We start from the raw sequence: 22,186 nt of genomic DNA, 5'->3' as shown, positions 1-22,186 counted from the left end.
GGGTAACCCCACACCCCTGATACCAGCAATTAGGGTAACCCCACACCCTTGATACCAGCAGTTAGGGTAACCCCACACCCTTGATACCAGCAGTTAGGGTAACCCCACACCCCTGATACCAGCAGTTAGGGTAACCCCACACCCTTGTTACCAGCAGTTAGAGTAACCCTTCTTCCAGCTGCCGCCCTAACGACGCAGTTTAGGGATGAATAACGTCAAGTTACTGATATTAACAACGTCTTATCAAACAACACAGATATCTGACAGTGTTATCTGCCTCAAAATAAGGTCTGATAGCGGCTGATATCTCGGTTCTGATCTCGCTCCAGCGACGTGGTTCATCTGTAAGGGCGATATCTTTGTGCAATTACTACATAAAATAGCTTCTATGGATGCGATAGCTAAACTCCACGGCCACCGTGTGCGTTATTTTTACCCGTCACGGTTACCGTGTACGTTATGTGTACCTGTCACGACCATTGTGTATGTTTTTTGTCTTTCATGGTAACCGTGCATGTTATTTCTGCCTTCCATAGCCACCGTGTACGTTATATTTGCCTGTCACGGCCACCGTGTACATCACATCTGTCTGTCACGGCCACCGTGTATATTACATTTGTCTATTACTGTCAACTTGTACAATACATCTACCTAACACGGCCACCATGTACGTTACATCTGCCTGACACGGCCACCGTGTACTTAATTACTACGTGACACGGCCAGGACGGTGGCCGTGTAGAAACGGTGAATTGTAGACACGGTGAGTTATAATCAAGAGAAATTGTAGTGACGGTGAATTGTAGTTGTTGTGAATCGTAGTCACGATTAATTTCATACACAATTATAGTCACGCTGAATAAATGGAAACGGTGAATTGTAGTCACAGTGAATTATGGAAACGGTGAATTGTAGTCACTATGAGTTATGGAAATGGTGAATTGTAGTCACTTTGAGTTATGGAAATGGTGAATTGTAGTCACTATGAGTTATGGAAATGGTGAATTGTAGTCACTATGAGTTATGGAAATGGTGAATTGTAGTCACTATGAATTATGGAAATGGTGAATTGTAGTCACTATGAATTATGGGAATGGTGAATTGTAGTCACTATGAATTATGGAAATGGTGAATTGTAGTCACTATGAATTATGGAAATGGTGAATTGTAGTCACTATGAGTTATGGAAATGGTGAATTGTAGTCACTATGAGTTATGGAAATGGTGAATTGTAGTCACTATGAATTATGGAAATGGTGAATTGTAGTCACAGTGAATTATAGTCTACTTGTTGACTTATTTTCTTGATTAACCTTAACAAATGTTGTTGTTGTTGTTGTTTGTGTTATTGTTATTGGTGTTGCTATTGTTATTGTAGTTATTTTTATTGTTGTTAGTTCTGCTAGTGTAGTTATTGTTTTTGTTTGTGTTAGTGTTACTATTGTTATTATTTTGTTATGGTCGTTATTGTTAGTGTTTTTGTTATTGATTGCTATTGGTTTTTTATTGTTGTTAGTGTGTTTGCACTTTTTTGTTGTCTGGTCAAATTTAACAAACACAGCCAAGAGTGTTGTGTCTGTCAGTGCTTGTTAACTTCTCATCTCAAGTTAACTGTATAACAGTGATAAATGGTGGTGTTAGCTGTATAACAGTGATAAATGGTGGTGTTAGCTGTATAACAGTGATAAATGGTGGTGTTAGCTGTATAACAGTGATAGATGGTGATGTTAGCTGTATAACAGTGATAGATTGTGGTGTTAGCTGTATAACAGTAATAGATGGTGGTGTTAGCTGTATAACAGTGATAGATGGTGGTGTTAGCTGTATAACAGTGATAGATGGTGGTGTTAGCTGTATAACAGTGATAGATGGTGGTGTTAGCTGTATAACAGTGATAGATGGTGGTGTTAGCTGTATAACAGTGATAGATTGTGGTGTTAGCTGTATAACAGTGATAGATGGTGGTGTTAGCTGTATAACAGTGATAGATGGTGGTGTTAGCTGTATAACAGTGATAAATGATGGTGTTAACTGTATAACAGTGATAGATAGTGGTGTTAGCTGTATAACAGTGATAGATGGTGGTGTTAGCTGTATAACAGTGATAAATGATGGTGTTAACTGTATAACAGTGATAGATGGTGGTGTTAGCTGTATAACAGTGATAGATGGTGGTGTTAACTGTATAACAGTGATAAATGGTGGTGTTAACTGTATAACAGTGATAGATGGTGGTGTTAACTATAATAGTGATAGATGTGGAGTTAGCTGTATAACAGTGATGGATGGGGTTGTTAGTTATATAACAGTGATGGTGGTGTTAGCTATATAACAGTGATAGATAGGGTTGTTAGTTATATAACAGTGATGGTGGTGTTAGCTACATAACAGTTATAGATGGGGTTAGTTATATAACAGTGATAGTTGGTGGTGTTAGCTATATAATAATGATGGATGGGGTTGTTAGTTATATAAGTGATGGTGGTGTTAGCTGTATAACAGTGATAGATAGGGTTGTTAGTTATATAAGTGATGGTGGTGTTAGCTGTATAACAGTGATAGATAGGGTTGTTAGTTATATAAGTGATGGTGGTGTTAGCTGTATAACAGTGATAGATAGGGTTGTTAGTTATATAAGTGATGGTGGTGTTAGCTGTATAACAGTGATAGATAGGGTTGTTAGTTATATAACAGTGATGGTGGTGTTAGCTATATAACAGTGATAGATGGGGTTGTTAGTTATAAAACAGTGAAAGTTGGTGGTGTTAGCTATAAAACAGTGATAGATGGGGTTGTTAGATATAAAACAGTGATAGTTGGTGGCGTTAGCTATATAACAGTGATAGATGGGGTTGTTAGATATAAAACAGTGATAGTTGGTGGCGTTAGCTATATAACAGTGATAGATGGGGTTAGTTATATAACAGTGATAGTTGGTGGTGTTAGATATATAACACATAGCTAGACATGTATTTATTGGGATAATGTTGCAGAGGTTGGTGGACGAATTTGGGAGGGTAATGTAAAAGAAGGAAATTAAAAGTGAACAGAGGAAAGAAGGCGAGTAGGGTAACAAAATAAATTAGGTAATGAAACACTGGATATCAGATTGGAGGGAGGAGTATGGAGGAAGTGAATGTGTTCACATATTTGGGAGTGAACCTGTCAGCAGATGGGTCTCTGAAAGACGAGGTGAGCCATAGTATTCACGAGGAAAAACAGGTGAGTTGTTTATTGAGGAATCTATTGAGACAAAGAACGTTATCCATGGAAGCAAAAAGGAGGAATTTATGAAAGTATAGTTATACTAACAGATACTCATATGGGTGTGAAGGATGGGTTGTGAATGTTGCAGCGATGAGGAAACTGGAAGCAGAGATGTCGTGTCTGGAGGAAATGTGTGGTGTGAATATTATGTTGGAAATTCGTAGTTTAGAGAGTAGGGGTTACTAAAAGTATTATCCAGAGACCTTCGGAGAAGTTGTTGAGATGGTTTGGACATTTAGAGATAGAGCAAAATAGGACGAATTGGAGTGTGTATAAATCTGTAGTTGGAGGAAGGTAGGGTAAGGATCGCCTTGGGAAAGAGGTTTTGTATTGCGAGGGGCTTAGACATCCAGCAAGCATGTGTAAACGCGTTAGATTGGAGCGAGTGGAGGAAAGTCTTTTTTATGATTTGACGAGCTATTGGAGTGTGAGCAAGGTAACAATTATGAACGAATTCATGGAAACCAGTTATCCGGACTTGAGTCCTGGAGGTGGGAAGTACAGTGCCGGCACTCTGAAGGAGGGATGGAGAATATTGCAGTTTGGAGGGGCATCTGAACTGTAGTATCGGCACATCTCTGGCAAGACACTGATGATGAAAGTGTTCTTTTTTGGGTCACTCTGCCTGGGTGGGAGACGGCAGTGTGTTAAAACAACGTTTGGTTGTGAGTGCAGCAGACGTTGTTCATGTGTCATTGTCTTAACATTCCAACTGCATTAAATAATGAGTTTTAATACTGATAAATATTAGCCTTAACAGCGTGATTTAACAGAGCGGTTAATTAATGAGGTGTTGTGTCTTCTTGCTGTGGCAGCGTGAGGGCAGCGGCGGCGGCGGCGGCAGCAGCAGCAACAGCAGCGGCGGCAACAGCAGCGGCGGCGGCGGCGGCGGCTGCGGGAGAATGCAGCTGAGCAAGCGGAGTTCAGCCAACACCCACAACAGTGACAGCACCACCAAAAGCATCACCACCACCCCTGATGTTGCTGCTGTTACTACGCCCAAACATCCCCGCACCACTACCACCACAACTACCACAACCACCACAACTACCACAACCACCACAACTACTAAAGGTAAGTTCCTCTTGTCACACAACAACCTGGGGAAGTTATGTTGAAAATGGTGTAAAATACCGACAAGTTGATGATTAAGACACATGTGCAACAGATGGGTATCTTTATTGTTGAAACGTTTCGCCTACGCAGCAGGCTTCTCCAGTCAAATACAGAGGCGGCAGGTATTATAATGAAATGGTGTAATCAGTCAGCCAACCTTGGAGAAATGGTATCTGAGGTGGTCAGTCCCTCAGCTCCGTGGAGCTGAGGGACTGACCGCCTCAGATACTATTTCTCCAGGGTTGATGGACTGATTATATCATCTTCATTTCACTACTACACCTGCTGCCTCTATATTTGACTGAAGAAGCTTACTGTGTGGCGAAATGTCTCAACAACGAAGATACCCATCTGTTGCACATGTGTCTTGATCATCCTGGAGAGGAACTTCTAAGAGTGGGCCAAAACTGTTCTCTTCCTCCAAAATTTTCATTTATAACTTGAGAATGCCTTATCCGATGGGCTTCAAATTTTCTACATCTGTGTACTATAACGAGGGGAAAGACTCGGGCAACTTTTGACATGTGAAGACGCTCTCTGGTCAATGTTATATATAAATTGAATATTTTGGTTTACATACGTTAACTTATTTTTTTTATACAAGCTTTTACAAGGTTAGGTTAAGGTTCCTAACTTTATTTACAAGCTAAGAACTGTTGTCTACATCAGTTCATGAGACATACAGATAGGGAAGAGGATGAAGTTGGAGCTATCTGTGGGCCAGCGATTATATTGGGTCAACTGACTTCATTCCAGACTCGAGTAATGCAGTTTTATTAAATTGTTTCCATACAATAACTGGAGAATGTCTCTCCTGATTGGCTTCAAACCCAAAACGATGGTGTGTATTAAAAATAATTGTGTATTGAATTTGGGTTGTGTAGTGAAGAAATTTTGAAATTTGAAATATCGGTTTTCTTGTAATGACTTGTGAATGCTTCATAAGATTGGCTTCAAACTTTTGGTAATGATGATGAACTCACTACCTTTCTTTCTTATACAGTAGTTAACTCCACTAAATATTCTCTCCTTCCCAGCGCATTTTGTTTTTTAACTCTGAAATCCACTGATAGAAAACTCTGAATTATTATTAAACTGTGTAGGTGACAGTGTGCAAGTTATTAGACTGTGTAGGTGACAGTGTGCAAGTTATTAGACTGTGTAGGTGACAGTGTGCAAGTTATTAGACTGTGTAGGTGACAGTGTGCAAGTTATTAGACTGTTTAGGTGACAGTGTGCAGTTATTAGACTGTAGGTGACAGTGTGCAAGTTATTAAACTGTGTAGGTGACAGTGTGCAGTTATTAGACTGTGTAGGTGACAGTGTGCAAGTTATTAGACTGTTTAGGTGACAGTGTGCAGTTATTAGACTGTAGGTGACAGTGTGCAAGTTATTAAACTGTGTAGGTGACAGTGTGCAGTTATTAGACTGTGTAGGTGACAGTGTGCAAGTTATTAGACTGTGTAGGTGACAGTGTGCAGTTATTAGACTGTGTAGGTGACAGTGTGCAGTTATTAGACTGTGTAGGTGACAGTGTGCAGTTATTAGACTGTGTAGGTGACAGTGTGCAGTTATTAGACTGTGTAGGTGACAGTGTGCAAGTTATTAGACTGTGTAGGTGACAGTGTGCAGTTATTAGACTGTGTAGGTGACAGTGTGCAGTTATTAGACTGTGTAGGTGACAGTGTGCAAGTTATTAGACTGTTTAGGTGACAGTGTGCAGTTATTAGACTGTGTAGGTGACAGTGTGCAAGTTATTAGACTGTGTAGGTGACAGTGTGCAGTTATTAGACTGTGTAGGTGACAGTGTGCAGTTATTAGACTGTGTAGGTGACAGTGTGCAAGTTATTAGACTGTTTAGGTGACAGTGTGCAGTTATTAGACTGTGTAGGTGACAGTGTGCAAGTTATTAGACTGTGTAGGTGACAGTGTGCAAGTTATTAGACTGTGTAGGTGACAGTGTGCAGTTATTAGACTGTGTAGGTGACAGTGTGCAAGTTATTAGACTGTGTAAGTGACAGTGTGCAGTTATTAGACTGTGTAGGTGACAGTGTGCAAGTTATTAGACTGTGTAGGTGACAGTGTGCAAGTTATTAGACTGTGTAGATGACAGTGTGCAAGTTATTAGACTGTGTAGGTGACAGTGTGCAAGTTATTAGACTGTTTAGGTGACAGTGTGCAGTTATTAGACTGTGTAGGTGACAGTGTGCAAGTTATTAGACTGTGTAGATGACAGTGTGCAAGTTATTAGACTGTGTAGGTGACAGTGTGCAAGTTATTAGACTGTTTAGGTGACAGTGTGCAGTTATTAGACTGTGTAGGTGACAGTGTGCAAGTTATTAGACTGTGTAGGTGACAGTGTGCAAGTTATTAGACTTTTTAGGTGACAGTGTGCAGTTATTAGACTGTGTAGGTGACAGTGTGCAAGTTATTAGACTGTGTAAGTGACAGTGTGCAGTTATTAGACTGTGTAGGTGACAGTGTGCAAGTTATTAGACTGTGTAGGTGACAGTGTGCAAGTTATTAGACTGTGTAGGTGACAGTGTGCAAGTTATTAGACTGTGTAGGTGACAGTGTGCAAGTTATTAGACTGTTTAGGTGACAGTGTGCAGTTATTAGACTGTGTAGGTGATAGTGTGCAAGTTATTAGACTGTGTAGGTGACAGTGTGCAAGTTATTAGACTTTTTAGGTGACAGTGTGCAGTTATTAGACTGTGTAGGTGACAGTGTGCAGTTATTAGACTGTGTAGGTGACAGTGTGCAAGTTATTAGACTGTGTAGGTGACAGTGTGCAGTTATTAGACTGTGTAGGTGACAGTGTGCAAGTTATTAGACTGTGTAGGTGACAGTGTGCAAGTTATTAGACTGTGTAGGTGACAGTGTGCAAGTTATTGGTTCAGCCTCTTAGCTCGTCTTGTCTCGTAGCTCCAAGGTGTGCATGTTACTGTTCATTAAAAATATATATCAAATATTTTATCTTAAGGGACTGTAGAACATTTAAATATAATAAAGTGGAAGAAAGGAAATTTGAGAAGTATTGGAAACTCCCTCGTCTACGGAGTTTTTAATTTTCATACGTTTAGTAAACCCTCAAACCACGGTACGGATGGGGATCGAACTCACGGCAAGTGAGTCGTGAAACTCCAGGTCAGTGCGTAAGCCACTGTGTCAGCTGGCCTAGAGTTTTACAACTCACTCGCAGTGAGTTCGAACTGTTGTTTTTCTCAAGGGAAGCGTCACTCTGATTTTGAGTTGTGTCTTGACAATGCTGCAGACAGTATCTAGACCAGGGGTTCCCAACCTATGGTCCGCGGGCCGCACGTATTCCTGCTAGGAAATGGATGCGGCCTCTCACATAAAATTATGAATTCACTTTTATGTAGGTTCCATACTGAACAGTATCAACAAAGCAGTGCGGCTTTCATCACACATTTGATCATCAAATTTAGCCCACTTGTGTAGGAAGATTGACGACCACCTCACTACACCATTTATCACAACGGTCTCGAAAATGTGGCTGGGGTTCGCGAGACCGTGTGACAATCTCGCAGACATCTACATCTTCCAAGTTGTGATAAGCAATTTATATTTTTGTAATTAGGGCTACAGCTGCGCGGTAATAATAAAAACTACGAAAGAGAACAATTTTATTAAAAATTCTCTTGTATCTTGCAAGGTTTTGTATTTTGCAAGATTCTGCGTCTTGTATCTAGAAAAATCTTGCATCTTGCAATGCCTTTCACCTTGCAAGTCTTGCTTCTTGCATCTTGCAAGTATTGCTTCTTGTAAGGTCTTGCATCCTAACAGAAGATTGACGTCGAGATTACGTCACAACGGAAGTTTGACGTAGTTACATCACGTCAAAAAAGAGAAGTTTGATGTGAGATACGTTTTAACATAAATTCGACGTCGTAAGAATGTCACAACAGAATTTTGAAGTCGTGAGAGTGCGTCAAAACAAAAGTTTGACATCATGAATGTGCGTCAGAACAGAAGTTTGACATCGTGAAAGTGCGTCAAAACAGAAGTTTGACATCGTGAAAGTGCGTCAAAACAGAAGTTTGACATCGTGAAAGTGCGTCAAAACAGAAGTTTGACCTAGGCATCATTTCCCCAAAATTTCATTTTTTTTCCTTTGTTTATTCGTTACAGTTTTGGTAATAATATTTGGAGGTGTTTACCAGTGTTATGAGTTATAAAAAAAAATAATATTTTTGATCAGTGTTATCAGTAGTTGAGCGATGTTATCTGGCAAGACTGATGAGGCTCAGGATAATACTGTGGCCAGGCTGATGCCTCAATGAATGATCAGTGAAACCTGACATCAACTGACATTAGCTCACCATTATCCCTCTAAACCCATCTTCACCGCCACCCTCACCACCACCACCACCACCACCACCACCATCACAACAACAACAACAACAACAACAACAATAAAAGTACTGTAAAAGGACACAAGTGCAACTAATGTGACATTTATTGTGGCAACGTTTCGCTCTCCTGGAGCTTTATCAAGCCATTGCTTGATAAAGCTCCTGGAGAGCGAAACGTTGCCACAATAAATGTCACATTAGTTGCACTTGTGTCCTTTTACTTCACAATAAATGTCACATTAGTTGCACTTGTGTCCTTTTACTTCACAATAAATGTCACATTAGTTGCACTTGTGTCCTTTTACTTTACATATTGTCGGTAATTCTACCAACTTTATTACAACAAAAGTACTATCAGCACCAACAACATAATCACTGATGAATGGTTTTGAAAACCGACAAGTTGAACTGAGACACTTATGCAACACATGGGAATCTTTATTGAAGAAACGTTTCGCCACACAGTGGCTTCATCAGTCCAATACAAAGTAGAATTGCGTAAGGAGAGGAGAAGTTTGAGGTAATCAGTCCCTCAACCTGGAATCGATGTGTTCAGTCCATCACTCTTGTAGGAAGTGCAGCATAGGGCCAGAGAGGTGGCTTATATACTGCAGACAGATGAGGTGAAGCAGGAGGAGGCGGGATCACAGTGGGACCTGCCACTAGTGTAAGTAGGTCGTTGTCCAAAGATTGGGCAAGCGTTGAAGTCTTTGTACCAAGATCCCATGATGTTGCAGTGTCTGACAGATGTGATGATGATGATGAAGCCACTGTGTGGCGAAACGTTTCTTCAATAAAGATTCCCATGTGTTGCATAAGTGTCTCAGTTCTTCAACTTGTCGGTTTTCAAAACCATTCATCACATCTGTCAGACACTGCAACATCATGGGATCTTGGTACAAAGACTTCAACGCTTGCCCAATCTTTGGACAACGACCTACTTACACTAGTGGCAAGTCCCACTGTAATCCCGCCTCCTCCTGCTTCAACTCATCTCACCGCAGTATATAAGCCACCTCTCTGGCTCTGTGCTGCACTTCCTACAAGAGTGATGGACTGAACACATCGATTCCAGGTTGAGGGACTGATTACCTCAAACTTCTCCTCTCCTTACGCAATTCTACTTTGTATTGGACTGATGAAGCCACTGTGTGGCGAAACGTTTCTTCAATAAAGATTCCCATGTGTTGCATAAGTGTCTCAATTCTTCAACATAAGCACTGCCAGCACCAACAGCAACAACAACATAAGCACTACCAACACCAGCAACAACATGATAAGCACTACCACCAGCAACAACAACAACATAAGCACTACCAACACCAGCAACAACAGGATAAGCACTACCACCAGCAACAACAACAACATAAGCACTACCAACACCAGCAACAACAGGATAAGCACTACCACCAGCAACAACAACAACATAAGCACTACCAACACCAGCAACAACAGGATAAGCACTACCACCAGCAACAACATAAGCACTACCAACACCAACAACATAAGCACTACTAACACCACCAACAACAACAGGATAAGCACTACCACCACCACCAACAACAACATAAGCACTACCAACAGCAACAACAACATAAGCACTACCAACACCAACAACAACATAAGCACTACCACCAACAACAACAGGATAAGCACTACCACCAGCAACAACAACAACATAAGCACTACCACCAGCAACAACAACAACATAAGCACTACCACCAACAACAACAATATAAGCACTACCAGTACTAACAGCAACAACAATATAAGCACCACCACCAACAGCAACAACAACAACAACGTCAGCACTACAACCACCAACAACAACATAAACACTACCACCAACAACAACAACAACATAAACACTACCACCAACAACAACATAAGCACTACCAACAACAACATGAACACTACCTCCACCAACAACAAAAACACTACCACCACCAACAACATAAGCACTACCAACAACAACATAAGCACTACCACCACCACCAACAACAACATAAACACTACCACCAACAACAACAACAACATAAGCACTACCAGCAACAACATAAGCACTACCACCACCACCAACAACAACATAAACACTACCACCAACAACAACATAAGCACTACCAACAACAACATAAGCACTACCAACAACATAAGCACTACCAACAACAACATAAGCACTACCAACAACAACATAAACACTACCTCCACCAACAACAACAAAAACACTACCACCAACAACAACAACATAAGCACTACCACCACCACCAACAACAACATAAACACTACCACCAACAACAACATAAGCACTACCAACAACAACATAAGCACTACCAACAACAACATAAGCACTACCAACAACAACATAAGCACTACCAACAACAACATAAACACTACCTCCACCAACAACAACAAAAACACTACCACCACCAACAACAACATAAGCACTACCACCACCAACAACAACAACATAAACACTACCACCACCACCAACAACAACAACAACATAAGCACTACCAACAACAACATAAGCACTACCAGCAACAACATAAGCACTACCACCACCACCAACAACAACAACATAAACACTGATTGAAGATTGAGACACTTATGCAGTATATGGGAATCTTTATTCAGGAAACGTTTCGCCACACAGTGGCTTCATCAGTCCAATACAAAGAGGAAGGCGTAAGGAGAGGAGGAGAATGAGGTAATCAGTCCCTCAACCTGGAGTCGATGTGTTCAGTCCATCAATCTTGTAGAATGTACAGCATAGGGCCGTAGACGTGGCTTATATACTGTAGTGAGGTGACGTGAACCAGGTGGAGGCGGGGTCATAGTGGTACCATCCACTAGTCGAAGTAGGTCTTCGTCCAAAGGTTGAACAAGTGTTGAAGAATTCTTTGTAACAAGATCCCATGATGCTGCAGTGTCAGACACTGCAGCATCATGGGATCTTGTTACAAAGAATTCTTCAACACTTGTTCAACCTTTGGACGAAGACCTACTTCGACTAGTGGATGGTACCACTATGACCCCGCCTCCACCTGCTTCACGTCACCTCACTACAGTATATAAGCCACGTCTACGGCCCTATGCTGTACATTCTACAAGATTGATGGACTGAACACATCGACTCCAGGTTGAGGGACTGATTACCTCATTCTCCTCCTCTCCTTACGCCTTCCTCTTTGTATTGGACTGATGAAGCCACTGTGTGGCGAAACGTTTCCTGAATAAAGATTCCCATATACTGCATAAGTGTCTCAATCTTCAACTTGTCGGTTTTTCAAACCATTCATCACAACATAAACACTACCACCAACAACAACAACAACAACATAAGCACTACCAACAACAACATAAGCACTACCAACAACAACATAAGCACTACCAACAACAACATAAGCACTACCAACAACTTAAACACTACCACCACCAACAACAACAAAAACACTACCACCACCAACAACAACATAAGCACTACCACCACCACCAACAACAACATAAACACTACCACCACCAACAACAACATAAGCACTACCAACAACAACATAAGCACTACCAACAACAACATAAACACTACCACCACCACCAACAACAAAAACACTACCACCACCAACAACAACATAAACACTACCACCACCAACAACAACATAAGCACTACCAACAACAACATAAGCACTACCAACAACAACATAAACACTACCACCACCACCAACAACAAAAACACTACCACCACCAACAACAACATAAACACTACCACCAACAACAACAACAACATAAGCACTACCAGCAACAACATAAGCACTACCACCATCACCAACAACATAAACACTACCACCACCAACAACAACAACAACATAAGCACTACCAACAACAACATAAGCACTACCAACAACAACATAAGCACCAGCAGCAACATAGCAGCAAGAGCAGCAGCCTCTTCGTCTGTCAGGACTGGAGACGGTCTTACTGAACACTAGAACGTTTCATCTCAAACGCTGACAGTCACGTGGTAAAGGTCACCGGATATCCTGCCTCACCACAAGACCTCTCTGACGTCATTCACAAAGCTCATTTTGTTTGAATGAAAAGCCCAAATTAAGAACACAACACAAGAACACAAAGAAGGAACACAGCAGCAGGCCTACTGGCCCATGCAAGGCGGATCCAAGTCTCCTACCGGCCTAAGCCAATGCCCCAACCTAGTCAAGTCAGGTCACACTCACTTAAGGAAGGGGCACGGCATCTGACCTAGTAGCACAAGCTAGTGAGGTCCAACTCGCACCCACCCGCACCCACTCATGCATTTATTTAACCTATATTTAAAACTACACAACGTTTAAGCCTCTATAACTGTACTCGGGAGCCTGTTCCACTCATCCACAACTCTATTACCAAACCAGTGCTTTCCTATATCCTTCTTGAATCTGAATTTTTCCAACTGTCTAGGCTAGATATTTTAAGCACGCTATTTACATCCCCTTTGTTTATTCCTGTCTTCCATTTATACACCTCAATCATATCCCCCCTAACCCTATGTCTTTCTAGAGAGTGCAGATTCAGGGACCTCAGTGTATCTTCATAGGAAAGATTTCTGATACATGGGATCAACTTTGTCATCCTCCTCTGTACGTTTTCCAGAGCATTTATATCCATTCTGTAATACGGTGACCAAAACTATGCAGCATAATCTAGATGAGGCCTAACCGAGGATATATAGAGTTGAAGAACAACCTGAGGACTCCTATTATTTATACTTCTTGATACGAAGCCAGGGATTCTGCTCGCTTTATTGCGAACACTTATACACTGTTGTCTTGGTTTTAGATTACTGCTAACCAGAACTCCCAAATCCTTTTCGCAATCAGTAATATTAATATCTACATTATTTAGTTTATATGTAGCATGGTTATTTTCCTGTCCAATGCTTAAAACTTTGCATTTGTCTATTAAACTACATCTGCCACTTCTCCGACCACTGCATTAGTCTATTCAAATCTTCCTGGAGTGCTCTAATGTCCTCATCAGAATGAATTCGACTGCTTGTTTTGGTGTCATCGGCAAACTTGCTAATGTCGCTATTTATTCCCTCATCTATGTTGTTTATGTAGATTGTGAACAACAAGGGATCCAACACTGACCCCTGTGGAACACCGCTCGTGACACTTCCCCACTTATGCAAACTCTCCGCTGCCTATTTGTCAACCATGCCTCTATCCATGAAAAAATTTCTCCTCCTATTCTGTGTGCCTTAATTTTCCTCAATAGTCTGATGTGGGACCCTGTCAAAAGCCTTACTGAAGTCCATATACACAATATCATATTCATTACCATGACCTACATCCTCAAATACCTTAGTGAAAACAGTTAATAAATTCGTAAGGCAGGAACGCCCTTTTGTAAAACCGTGCTGAGATTCGTTAATTAATTTATACTTTTCAAGATGGCTACCAATTGCCTCGGCAATTATTGCCGAGGCAATTCGTAACTCAAAGGGGCCCCGCCAATCTGAATAGCCTAGGGCCCGGAGACTTCTTAATCCGGCCCTGCTGGCACCATCCCAGTTTGTAGTGATATGTTGAAAAGATTAGCCAAAGGTTTGCTAAATTCCTCTTTACATTCCTTTAAAACCCTTGAAAACAGTTCATCAGGACCTGGGGATTTGTTAGGTTTTAATTTATCTATTTGCCTAAGGACCATGTCACTTGTGACCCTAATCGTACATAGTTTATTATCGTCCTGTTCTACATAATTTATTATTTCTGGAATATCGCTGGTATCTTCCTGTGTAAAAACTGAGAGGAAGTAGTGTTAAAAATTCTACACATTTCCCTCAGTGAGCAGTTTGGTTTAGTAGGTTTGAAACCTGTCGACCGAGCCATGGTTTTTAATGCTGAATATCACTTGTTTACCACCAATCAAGAATGTTACGAGATATATACTCTGAGAGGTGTATCTCTTTCAGCGTATATATGCTTAGATTTTAATTCCTATTTTAATGATTAAAGTTTTCTTGTCTGGTCGTTGACAGGTTATCGTGCAGCCTTAATGACTCTAGTGTAGTCGGTAGGCTTTAAACCCCCTCAATCAATAAAGAATACTTAATCTTTAAGGAAGAGATTAATGTAAATTCATTGTATATACAGTAAAATACGCATATCCAGGTGTATATTTCCTATGGCAGTTTCTACACGGATCTCCTTGCTCCTTGATAGTTGATTAATGGAGTCCTTCCGCTTCCGAGTCCTCCTGCCGCAGTTGTTCCTCTTCCAAGTCCTCCTTCTGGAGTTGTTCCTCGTCCAAGTCCTCCAGCTGGAGTTGTTCATCTTCCAATTCCTCCTTCTGGAGTTGTTCCTCTTCCAAGTCCTCCAGCTGGAGTTGTTCCTCTTCCAAGTCCTCCTTCTGGAGTTGTTCCTCTTCCAAGTCCTCCAGCTGGAGTTGTTCCTCTTCCAAGTCCTCCAGCTGGAGTTGTTCCTCTTCCAATTCCTCCTTCTGGAGTTGTTCCTCTTCCAAGTCCTCCAGCTGGAGTTGTTCCTCTTCCAAGTCCTCCTTCTGGAGTTGTTCCTCTTCCAAGTCCTACTGCCAGAGTTGTTTCTCTTCTAAGTCCTCCAGCTGGAGTTGTTCCTCTTCCAAGTCCTCCAGCTATAGTTGTTCATCTTCCAAGTCCTCCTTCTGGAGTTGTTCCTCTTCCAAGTCCTCCTGCCTCAGTTGTTCCTCTTCCAAGTCCTCCTTCTGGAATTGTTCCTCTTCCAAGTCCTCCAGCTGGAGTTGTTCATCTTCCGAGTCCTCCTGCCGCAGTTGTTCCTCTTCCAAGTCCTCCTTCTGGAGTTGTTCCTCGTCCAAGTCCTCCAGCTGGAGTTGTTCATCTTCCAATTCCTCCTTCTGGAGTTGTTCCTCTTCCAAGTCCTCCAGCTGGAGTTGTTCCTCTTCCAAGTCCTCCTTCTGGAGTTGTTCCTCTTCCAAGTCCTACTGCCAGAGTTGTTTCTCTTCCAAGTCCTCCAGCTGGAGTTGTTCCTCTTCTAAGTCCTCCAGCTAGAGTTGTTCATCTTCCAAGTCCTCCTTCTGGAGTTGTTCCTCTTCCAAGTCCTCCTGCCTCAGTTGTTCCTCTTCCAAGTCCTCCTTCTGGAGTTGTTCCTCTTCCAAGTCCTCCAGCTGGAGTTGTTCATCTTCCGAGTCCTCCTGCCGCAGTTGTTCCTCTTCCAAGTCCTCCTTCTGGAGTTGTTCCTCGTCCAAGTCCTCCAGCTGGAGTTGTTCATCTTCCAATTCCTCCTTCTGGAGTTGTTCCTCTTCCAAGTCCTCCTGCCGCAGTTGTTCCTTTTCCAAGTCCTCCTGCCGGAGATGTTCCTCTTCCAAGTCCTCCTGCCGGAGTTGTTCCTCTTCCAAATTCTACTGCCGGAGTTGTTTCTCGTCCAAGTCCTCCTTCCGGAATCGTTGCTCTTCCAAGTTCTCCTGCCAGAGATGTTCCTCTTCCAAGTTCTCCTGCCGGAGATGTTCCTCTTCTAAGTCCTCCTACCGAAACGAGAGATGCCAAGCCCATGATGATCCTTTTCAAATCACTTGTTCTCTCTAGGCTGGAATACTGCTGTACATTAACATCTCCATACAAAGCAGGTGAAATCGCAGATCTAGAGAGTGTACAGAGATCCTTTACTGCACGTATAAGTTCTGTCAAGCACCTTAACTACTGGGAACGCTTGGAAGCACTTGACTTGTACTCGTTGGAACGCAGGAGGGAGAGATATATCATAATCTACACTTGGAAAATCTTGGAAGGAATGGTCCCAAATCTGCACACAGAAATCACTCCCTACGAAAGTAAAAGACAGGGCAGGCGATGCAAAATGCCGCCAATAAAAAGTAGGGGCGCCATTGGTACACTAAGAGAAAACACCATAAGTGTCCGGGGCCCAAAACTGTTCAACAGCCTCCCATCAAGCATTAGGGGAATTGCCAATAAACCCCTGGCTGCCTTCAAGAGAGAGCTGGACAGATACCTAAAGTCAGTGCCGGATCAGCCGGGCTGTGGCTCGTACGTCGGACTGCGTGCGGCCAGCAGTAACAGCCTAGTTGATCAGGCCCTGATCCATCGGGAGGCCTGGTCATGGACCGGGCCGCGGGGGCGTTGATCCCCGGAATAACCTCCAGGTAACCTCCAGGTAACCGGAGTCGTTCCTCCTCCAAGTCCTCCTGCCGGAATCGTTCCTCTTCGAAAGCCTACTGCTGTAGTCTGTCAATTACACCAGGGTCATTAACACTGTACCATCCAAGAATACTGTGTGACCTTGATGGTGGGACACCAGTAAGAGACACAACCAACAATAATATTGTGTGATCTTGATGGTGGGACACCAGTAAGAGACACAACCAACAATAATACTGTGTAACCTTGATGGTGGGACACCAGTAAGAGACACAACCAACAATAATACTGTGTGACCTTGATGGTGGGACACCAGTAAGAGTTAGGTGCGTCCAGTGTGAAACACTGATGGAGTTAGGTGCGTCTAGTGTGAAACACTGATGGAGTTAGGTGCGTCTAGTGTGAAGCAGTGATGGAGTGCAGTGCGTCTAGTGTGAATCACTGATGGAGTGCAGTGCGTCTAGTGTGAAGCACTGATGGAGTGCAGTGCGTCTAGTGTGAAGCACTGATGGAGTGAGGTGCGTCTAGTGTGAAGCACTGATTGAGGTACGTCTAGTGTGAAGCACTAATAAAGTGCAGTACGTCTAGTGTGAAGCACTAATGGAGTGAGGTGCGTCTAGTGTGAAACACTAATGGAGTGAGGTGCGTCTAGTGTGAAGCACTAATGGAGTGCAGTGCATCTAGTGTGAAGCACTAATGGAGTGAGGTGCGTCTAGTATGAAGCACTAATGGAGTGTAGTACGTCTAGTGTGAAGCACTAATGGAGTGTAGTACGTCTAGTGTGAAGCACTAGTGGAGTGAGGTGCGTCTAGTGTGAAGCACTAATGGAGTGAGGTACGTCTAGTGTGAAGCACTAATGGAGTGAGGTACGTCTAGTGTGAAGCACTAATGGAGTGAGGTGCGTCTAGTGTGAAGCACTAATGGAGTGAGGTGCGTCTAGTGTGAAGCCCTAATGGAGTGAGGTACGTCTAGTGTGAAGCACTAATGGAGTGAGGTGCGTCTAGTGTGAAGCACTAATGGAGTGAGGTACGTCTAGTGTGAAGCACTAATGGAGTGAGGTGCGTCTAGTGTGAAGCACTAATGGAGTGAGGTGCGTCTAGTGTGAAGCACTAATGGAGTGAGGTACGTCTAGTGTGAAGCACTAATGGAGTGAGGTGCGTCTAGTGTAAAGCACTAATGGAGTGAGGTGCGTGTAGTGTGAAGCACTAATGGAGTGAGGTGCGTCTAGTGTGAAGCACTAATGGAGTGAGGTACGTCTAGTATGAAGCACTAATGGAGTGAGGTGCGTCTAGTGTGAAGCACTAATGGAGTGAGGTACGTCTAGTGTGAAGCACTAATGGAGTGAGGTGCGTCTAGTGTGAAGCACTATTGGAGTGAGGTGCGTCTAGTGTGAAGCACTAATGGAGTGAGGTGCGTGTAGTGTGAAGCACTAATGGAGTGAGGTGCGTCTAGTGTGAAGCACTATTGGAGTGAGGTACGTCTAGTGTGAAGCACTAATGGAGTGAGGTGCGTGTAGTGTGAAGCACTAATGGAGTGAGGTGCGTCTAGTGTGAAGCACTAATGGAGTGAGGTACGTCTAGTGTGAAGCACTAATGGAGTGAGGTGCGTCTATTGTGAAGCACTAATGGAGTGAGGTGCGTCTATTGTGAAGCACTAATGGAGTGAGGTGCGTCTATTGTGAAGCACTAATGGAGTGAGGTGCGTCTATTGTGAAGCACTAATGGAGTGAGGTGCGACTAGTGTGAAGCACTAATGGAGTGAGGTACGTCCAGTGTGAAGCACTAATGGAGTGAGGTGCGTCTAGTGTGAAGCACTAATGGAGTGAGGTGCGTCTAGTGTGAAGCACTAATGGAGTGAGGTGCGTCTAGTGTGAAGCACTAATGGAGTGAGGTGCGTCTAGTGTGAAGCACTAATGGAGTGAGGTACGTCTAGTGTGAAGCACTAATGGAGTGAGGTGCGTCTAGTGTGAAGCACTAATGGAGTGAGGTGCGTCTAGTGTGAAGCACTAATGGAGTGAGGTGCGTCTAGTGTGAAGCACTAATGGAGTGAGGTGCGTCTAGTGTGAAGCACTAATGGAGTGAGGTGCGTCTAGTGTGAAGCACTGATGGAGTGAGGTACGTCTAGTGTGAAGCACTAATGGAGTGAAGTGCGTCTGTTGTGAAGCACTGCCCAGAATTGAGCCAGTACACTGCACCACTTGTGTTAACAGCCTCACTCTTTCCCCAGAAATATTTGATGTGTTACTACCAAACAAACAATAGCAAATAAAATCCACATCTCAGTGGAGGGTGAGGAGTGTGGAGGTTGAAGTTTGTGGAGAGTGAAGAGTGTGGAAGTGAGTGTGGAGGGTGAAGAGTGTGGAGGTGAGTGTGGAGGGTGAAGTGTGTGGAGGATGAAGAGTGTAATGACGGGTGTGATGTCTCAGTGTGAGGGAGATGGTCTACCGTCCCTACACCTACTGTCTCACTCACTAGTCTGAACACTTGTATAAAGACACCGTGGACCTGGTACTTATCCCTGACCCAGACACCCTGGACCTGGTACTTATCCCGGACCCAGACACCCTGGACCTGGTACTTATCCCGGACCCAGACACCCTGGACCTGGTACTTATCCCGGACCCAGACACCGTGGACCTGGTACTTATCCCGGACCCAGACACCGTGGACCTGGTGCTTATCCCGGACCCAGGCACCGTGGACCTGGTACTTATCCCGGACCCAGACACCGTGGACCTGTTGCTTATCCCGGACACAGACACCGTGGACCTGGTGCTTATCCCGGACCCAGGCACCGTGGACCTGGTACTTATCCCGGACACAGACACCGTGGACCTGGTACTTATCCCGGACCCAGACACCGTGGACCTGGTACTTATCCCGGACCCAGACACCGTGGACCTGGTGCTTATCCCGGACCCAGACACCGTGGACCTGGTACTTATCCCGGACCCAGACACCGTGGACCTGGTACTTATCCCGGACCCAGACACCGTGGACCTGGTACTTATCCCGGACCCAGACACCGTGGACCTGGTGCTTATCCCGGACCCAGGCACCGTGGACCTGGTACTTATCCCGGACCCAGACACCGTGGACCTGTTGCTTATCCCGGACACAGACACCGTGGACCTGCTGCTTATCCCGGACACAGACACCGTGGACCTGCTGCTTATCCCGGGCACAGACACCGTGGACCTGCTGCTTATCCCGGACACAGACACCGTGGACCTGGTGCTTATCCCGGACACAGACACCGTGGACCTGCTGCTTATCCCGGGCACAGACACCGTGGACCTGCTGCTTATCCCGGACACAGACACCGTGGACCTGCTGCTTATCCCGGACACAGACACCAAAATCGTTTTACTACAATATTCACTTGAGAAGTGATCCACAGACGCCTGCGACCACAAGTAAGTGTATAACCATTCAAGTACAGGGTTGCACGGCGCACTTCAAAATGTTTTTTGACACTTAGAGTACTGCTGGAGGCGTGTGTGTTGACACTCAGATGGTGTGTTGATTCTCAGATGGTGTGTAGACACAGATGGTGTGCCGACAGACAGATGGTGTTCACTGATAATAATACCTGGAGATCTTAACATTCAACTCCCTCAAGGGAGGTTCTTCCTACCATGCAATTATCATTTTATTTTCTTAAAACCGGATGGAGTGTAAATGCCTTTCAGTCCCCCAGGCGTTGTGTAACCCCTACGGGTTTAGCACTCCCCCGTGAATGTAATAACTTAAATGGGGTTTACAAACCTGGCTCGGGTGGACCCGTGGATGCTAAACCAGCGAATGTGTTGTTGCGTGATCATGACCCCTGTCAGGAGACACTGTAGTGAGTCCTGACGTACCAGTACAGTGTCAGGAGACACTGCAGTGAGTCCTGATGTACCAGTACAGTGTCAGGAGACACTGTAGTGAGTCCTGACGTTCCAGTACAGTGTCAGGAGACACTGTAGTGAGTCCTGTCGTACCAGTACAGTGTCGGGAGACACTATAGTGAGTTCTGACGTACCAGTACAGTATCAGGAGACACTGTAGTCAGTCCTGACGTACCAGTACAGTGCCAGGAGACACTGTAGTCGGTCCTGACGTACCAGTAGTGTCAGGAGACACTGTAGTATGTCATAACGACTCGACTACCACCGGGAGGTTGCTTAGCTCAGTGAGCAGACAGTTGTACATATATTTAACCAAGTCTTGTTTTAGCGTCTAAGTTACTTTCCGATGGATTATTTTTTTTTTCGAAATATCTCAGTGTTCATCATTGAGAGAGATGCAGCAGAACAGTCTTTACAGTTGGTCTTTTCCAGAAGAGAAATGAATGAAGAAAACTGTAGACGCCAAGACAGTTCACAATCTGAGTGTCAGTGGTTTGATCCCCAGCACGGGTGGAAACGCTGGGCATGTTTTCTTACACCTGCGGTGCCCTTTTTCACCTAGCAGTAAGTAGGTACCTGGGTGGGGCATTTTGTATAGTAGAGCCATCTTTTATTTGGGGGATGTGTGTGAGAGTCCTGGTAGCTGTTGCTTTGTTTGTCTCTTAGTTATCTCATGGGTGAATTAGAGAAGAATCCTTCCTCCGTAAGCCGTGCGTGTGGTAAGAGGCGACAAATGCCGGGAGCAAGGGGCTAGTAACACCTTCTCCGGTATACATTACTAAATGTACAAGAAGAAAAACTCTTGTTTCTTCTTTTTCGGGTCACCCTTCCTCGGTGGTCACCCTGCCTCAGTGGTCACCCTGCCTCGGTGGTCACCCTGCCTCGGTGGTCACCCTGCCTCGGCAGTCACCCCTGCCTCGGTGGTCACCCTGCCTCGGTGGTCACCCTACCTCGGTGGTCACCCTGCCTCGGTAGTCACCCCTACCTCGGTGGTCACCCTGCCCCGTGGTCACCCTGGTTGATCCTGGTGTCTGCCGGACTGTCAACATCGTGAGACAAAATCATTAGACATACTAGTATCAGCTGTTACATTACGTTGCATTAGTGGCTCTAGGAACTGCCAGACGTTCATAACTGACATTACCAGGAAATGTAATAAAATTAGCAACACTTCTGATACTATGTGCAACACTGCTGATAGTGTTGCAGCTGATACTATGTGCAACACTGCTGATAGTGTTGCAGCTGATACTATGTGCAACACTGCTGATAGTGTTGCAGCTGATACCATGTGCAACACTACTGATAGTGTTGCAGCTGATACTATGTGCAACACTGCTGATAGTGTTGCAGCTGATACCATGTGCAACACTACTGATAGTGTTGCAGCTG

At 44.0% G+C, this 22,186-nt stretch overlaps 1 protein-coding gene across 2 annotated transcripts in view; it reads left to right on the top strand.

The window, feature by feature from the left end:
* Nucleotides 1-22,186, top strand: part of peb (pebbled) — a 589,367-nt gene that overhangs the window by 365,635 nt on the left and 201,546 nt on the right. For both annotated transcript variants that reach the window (XM_070094713.1, XM_070094714.1), the window contains exon 3: nt 4,083-4,341. In XM_070094713.1, the coding sequence (XP_069950814.1) occupies nt 4,083-4,341 (259 nt within the window). The remainder of the gene's footprint in view (nt 1-4,082; nt 4,342-22,186) is intronic.

The sequence above is a fragment of the Cherax quadricarinatus genome, chromosome 47 (assembly GCF_038502225.1).
Source record: "Cherax quadricarinatus isolate ZL_2023a chromosome 47, ASM3850222v1, whole genome shotgun sequence".
NCBI classification, from domain to species: Eukaryota; Metazoa; Arthropoda; class Malacostraca; order Decapoda; family Parastacidae; genus Cherax; species Cherax quadricarinatus.
Note: the sequence above shows the minus strand (reverse complement) of the source record. Positions and strands in the feature narration are given on the sequence as shown.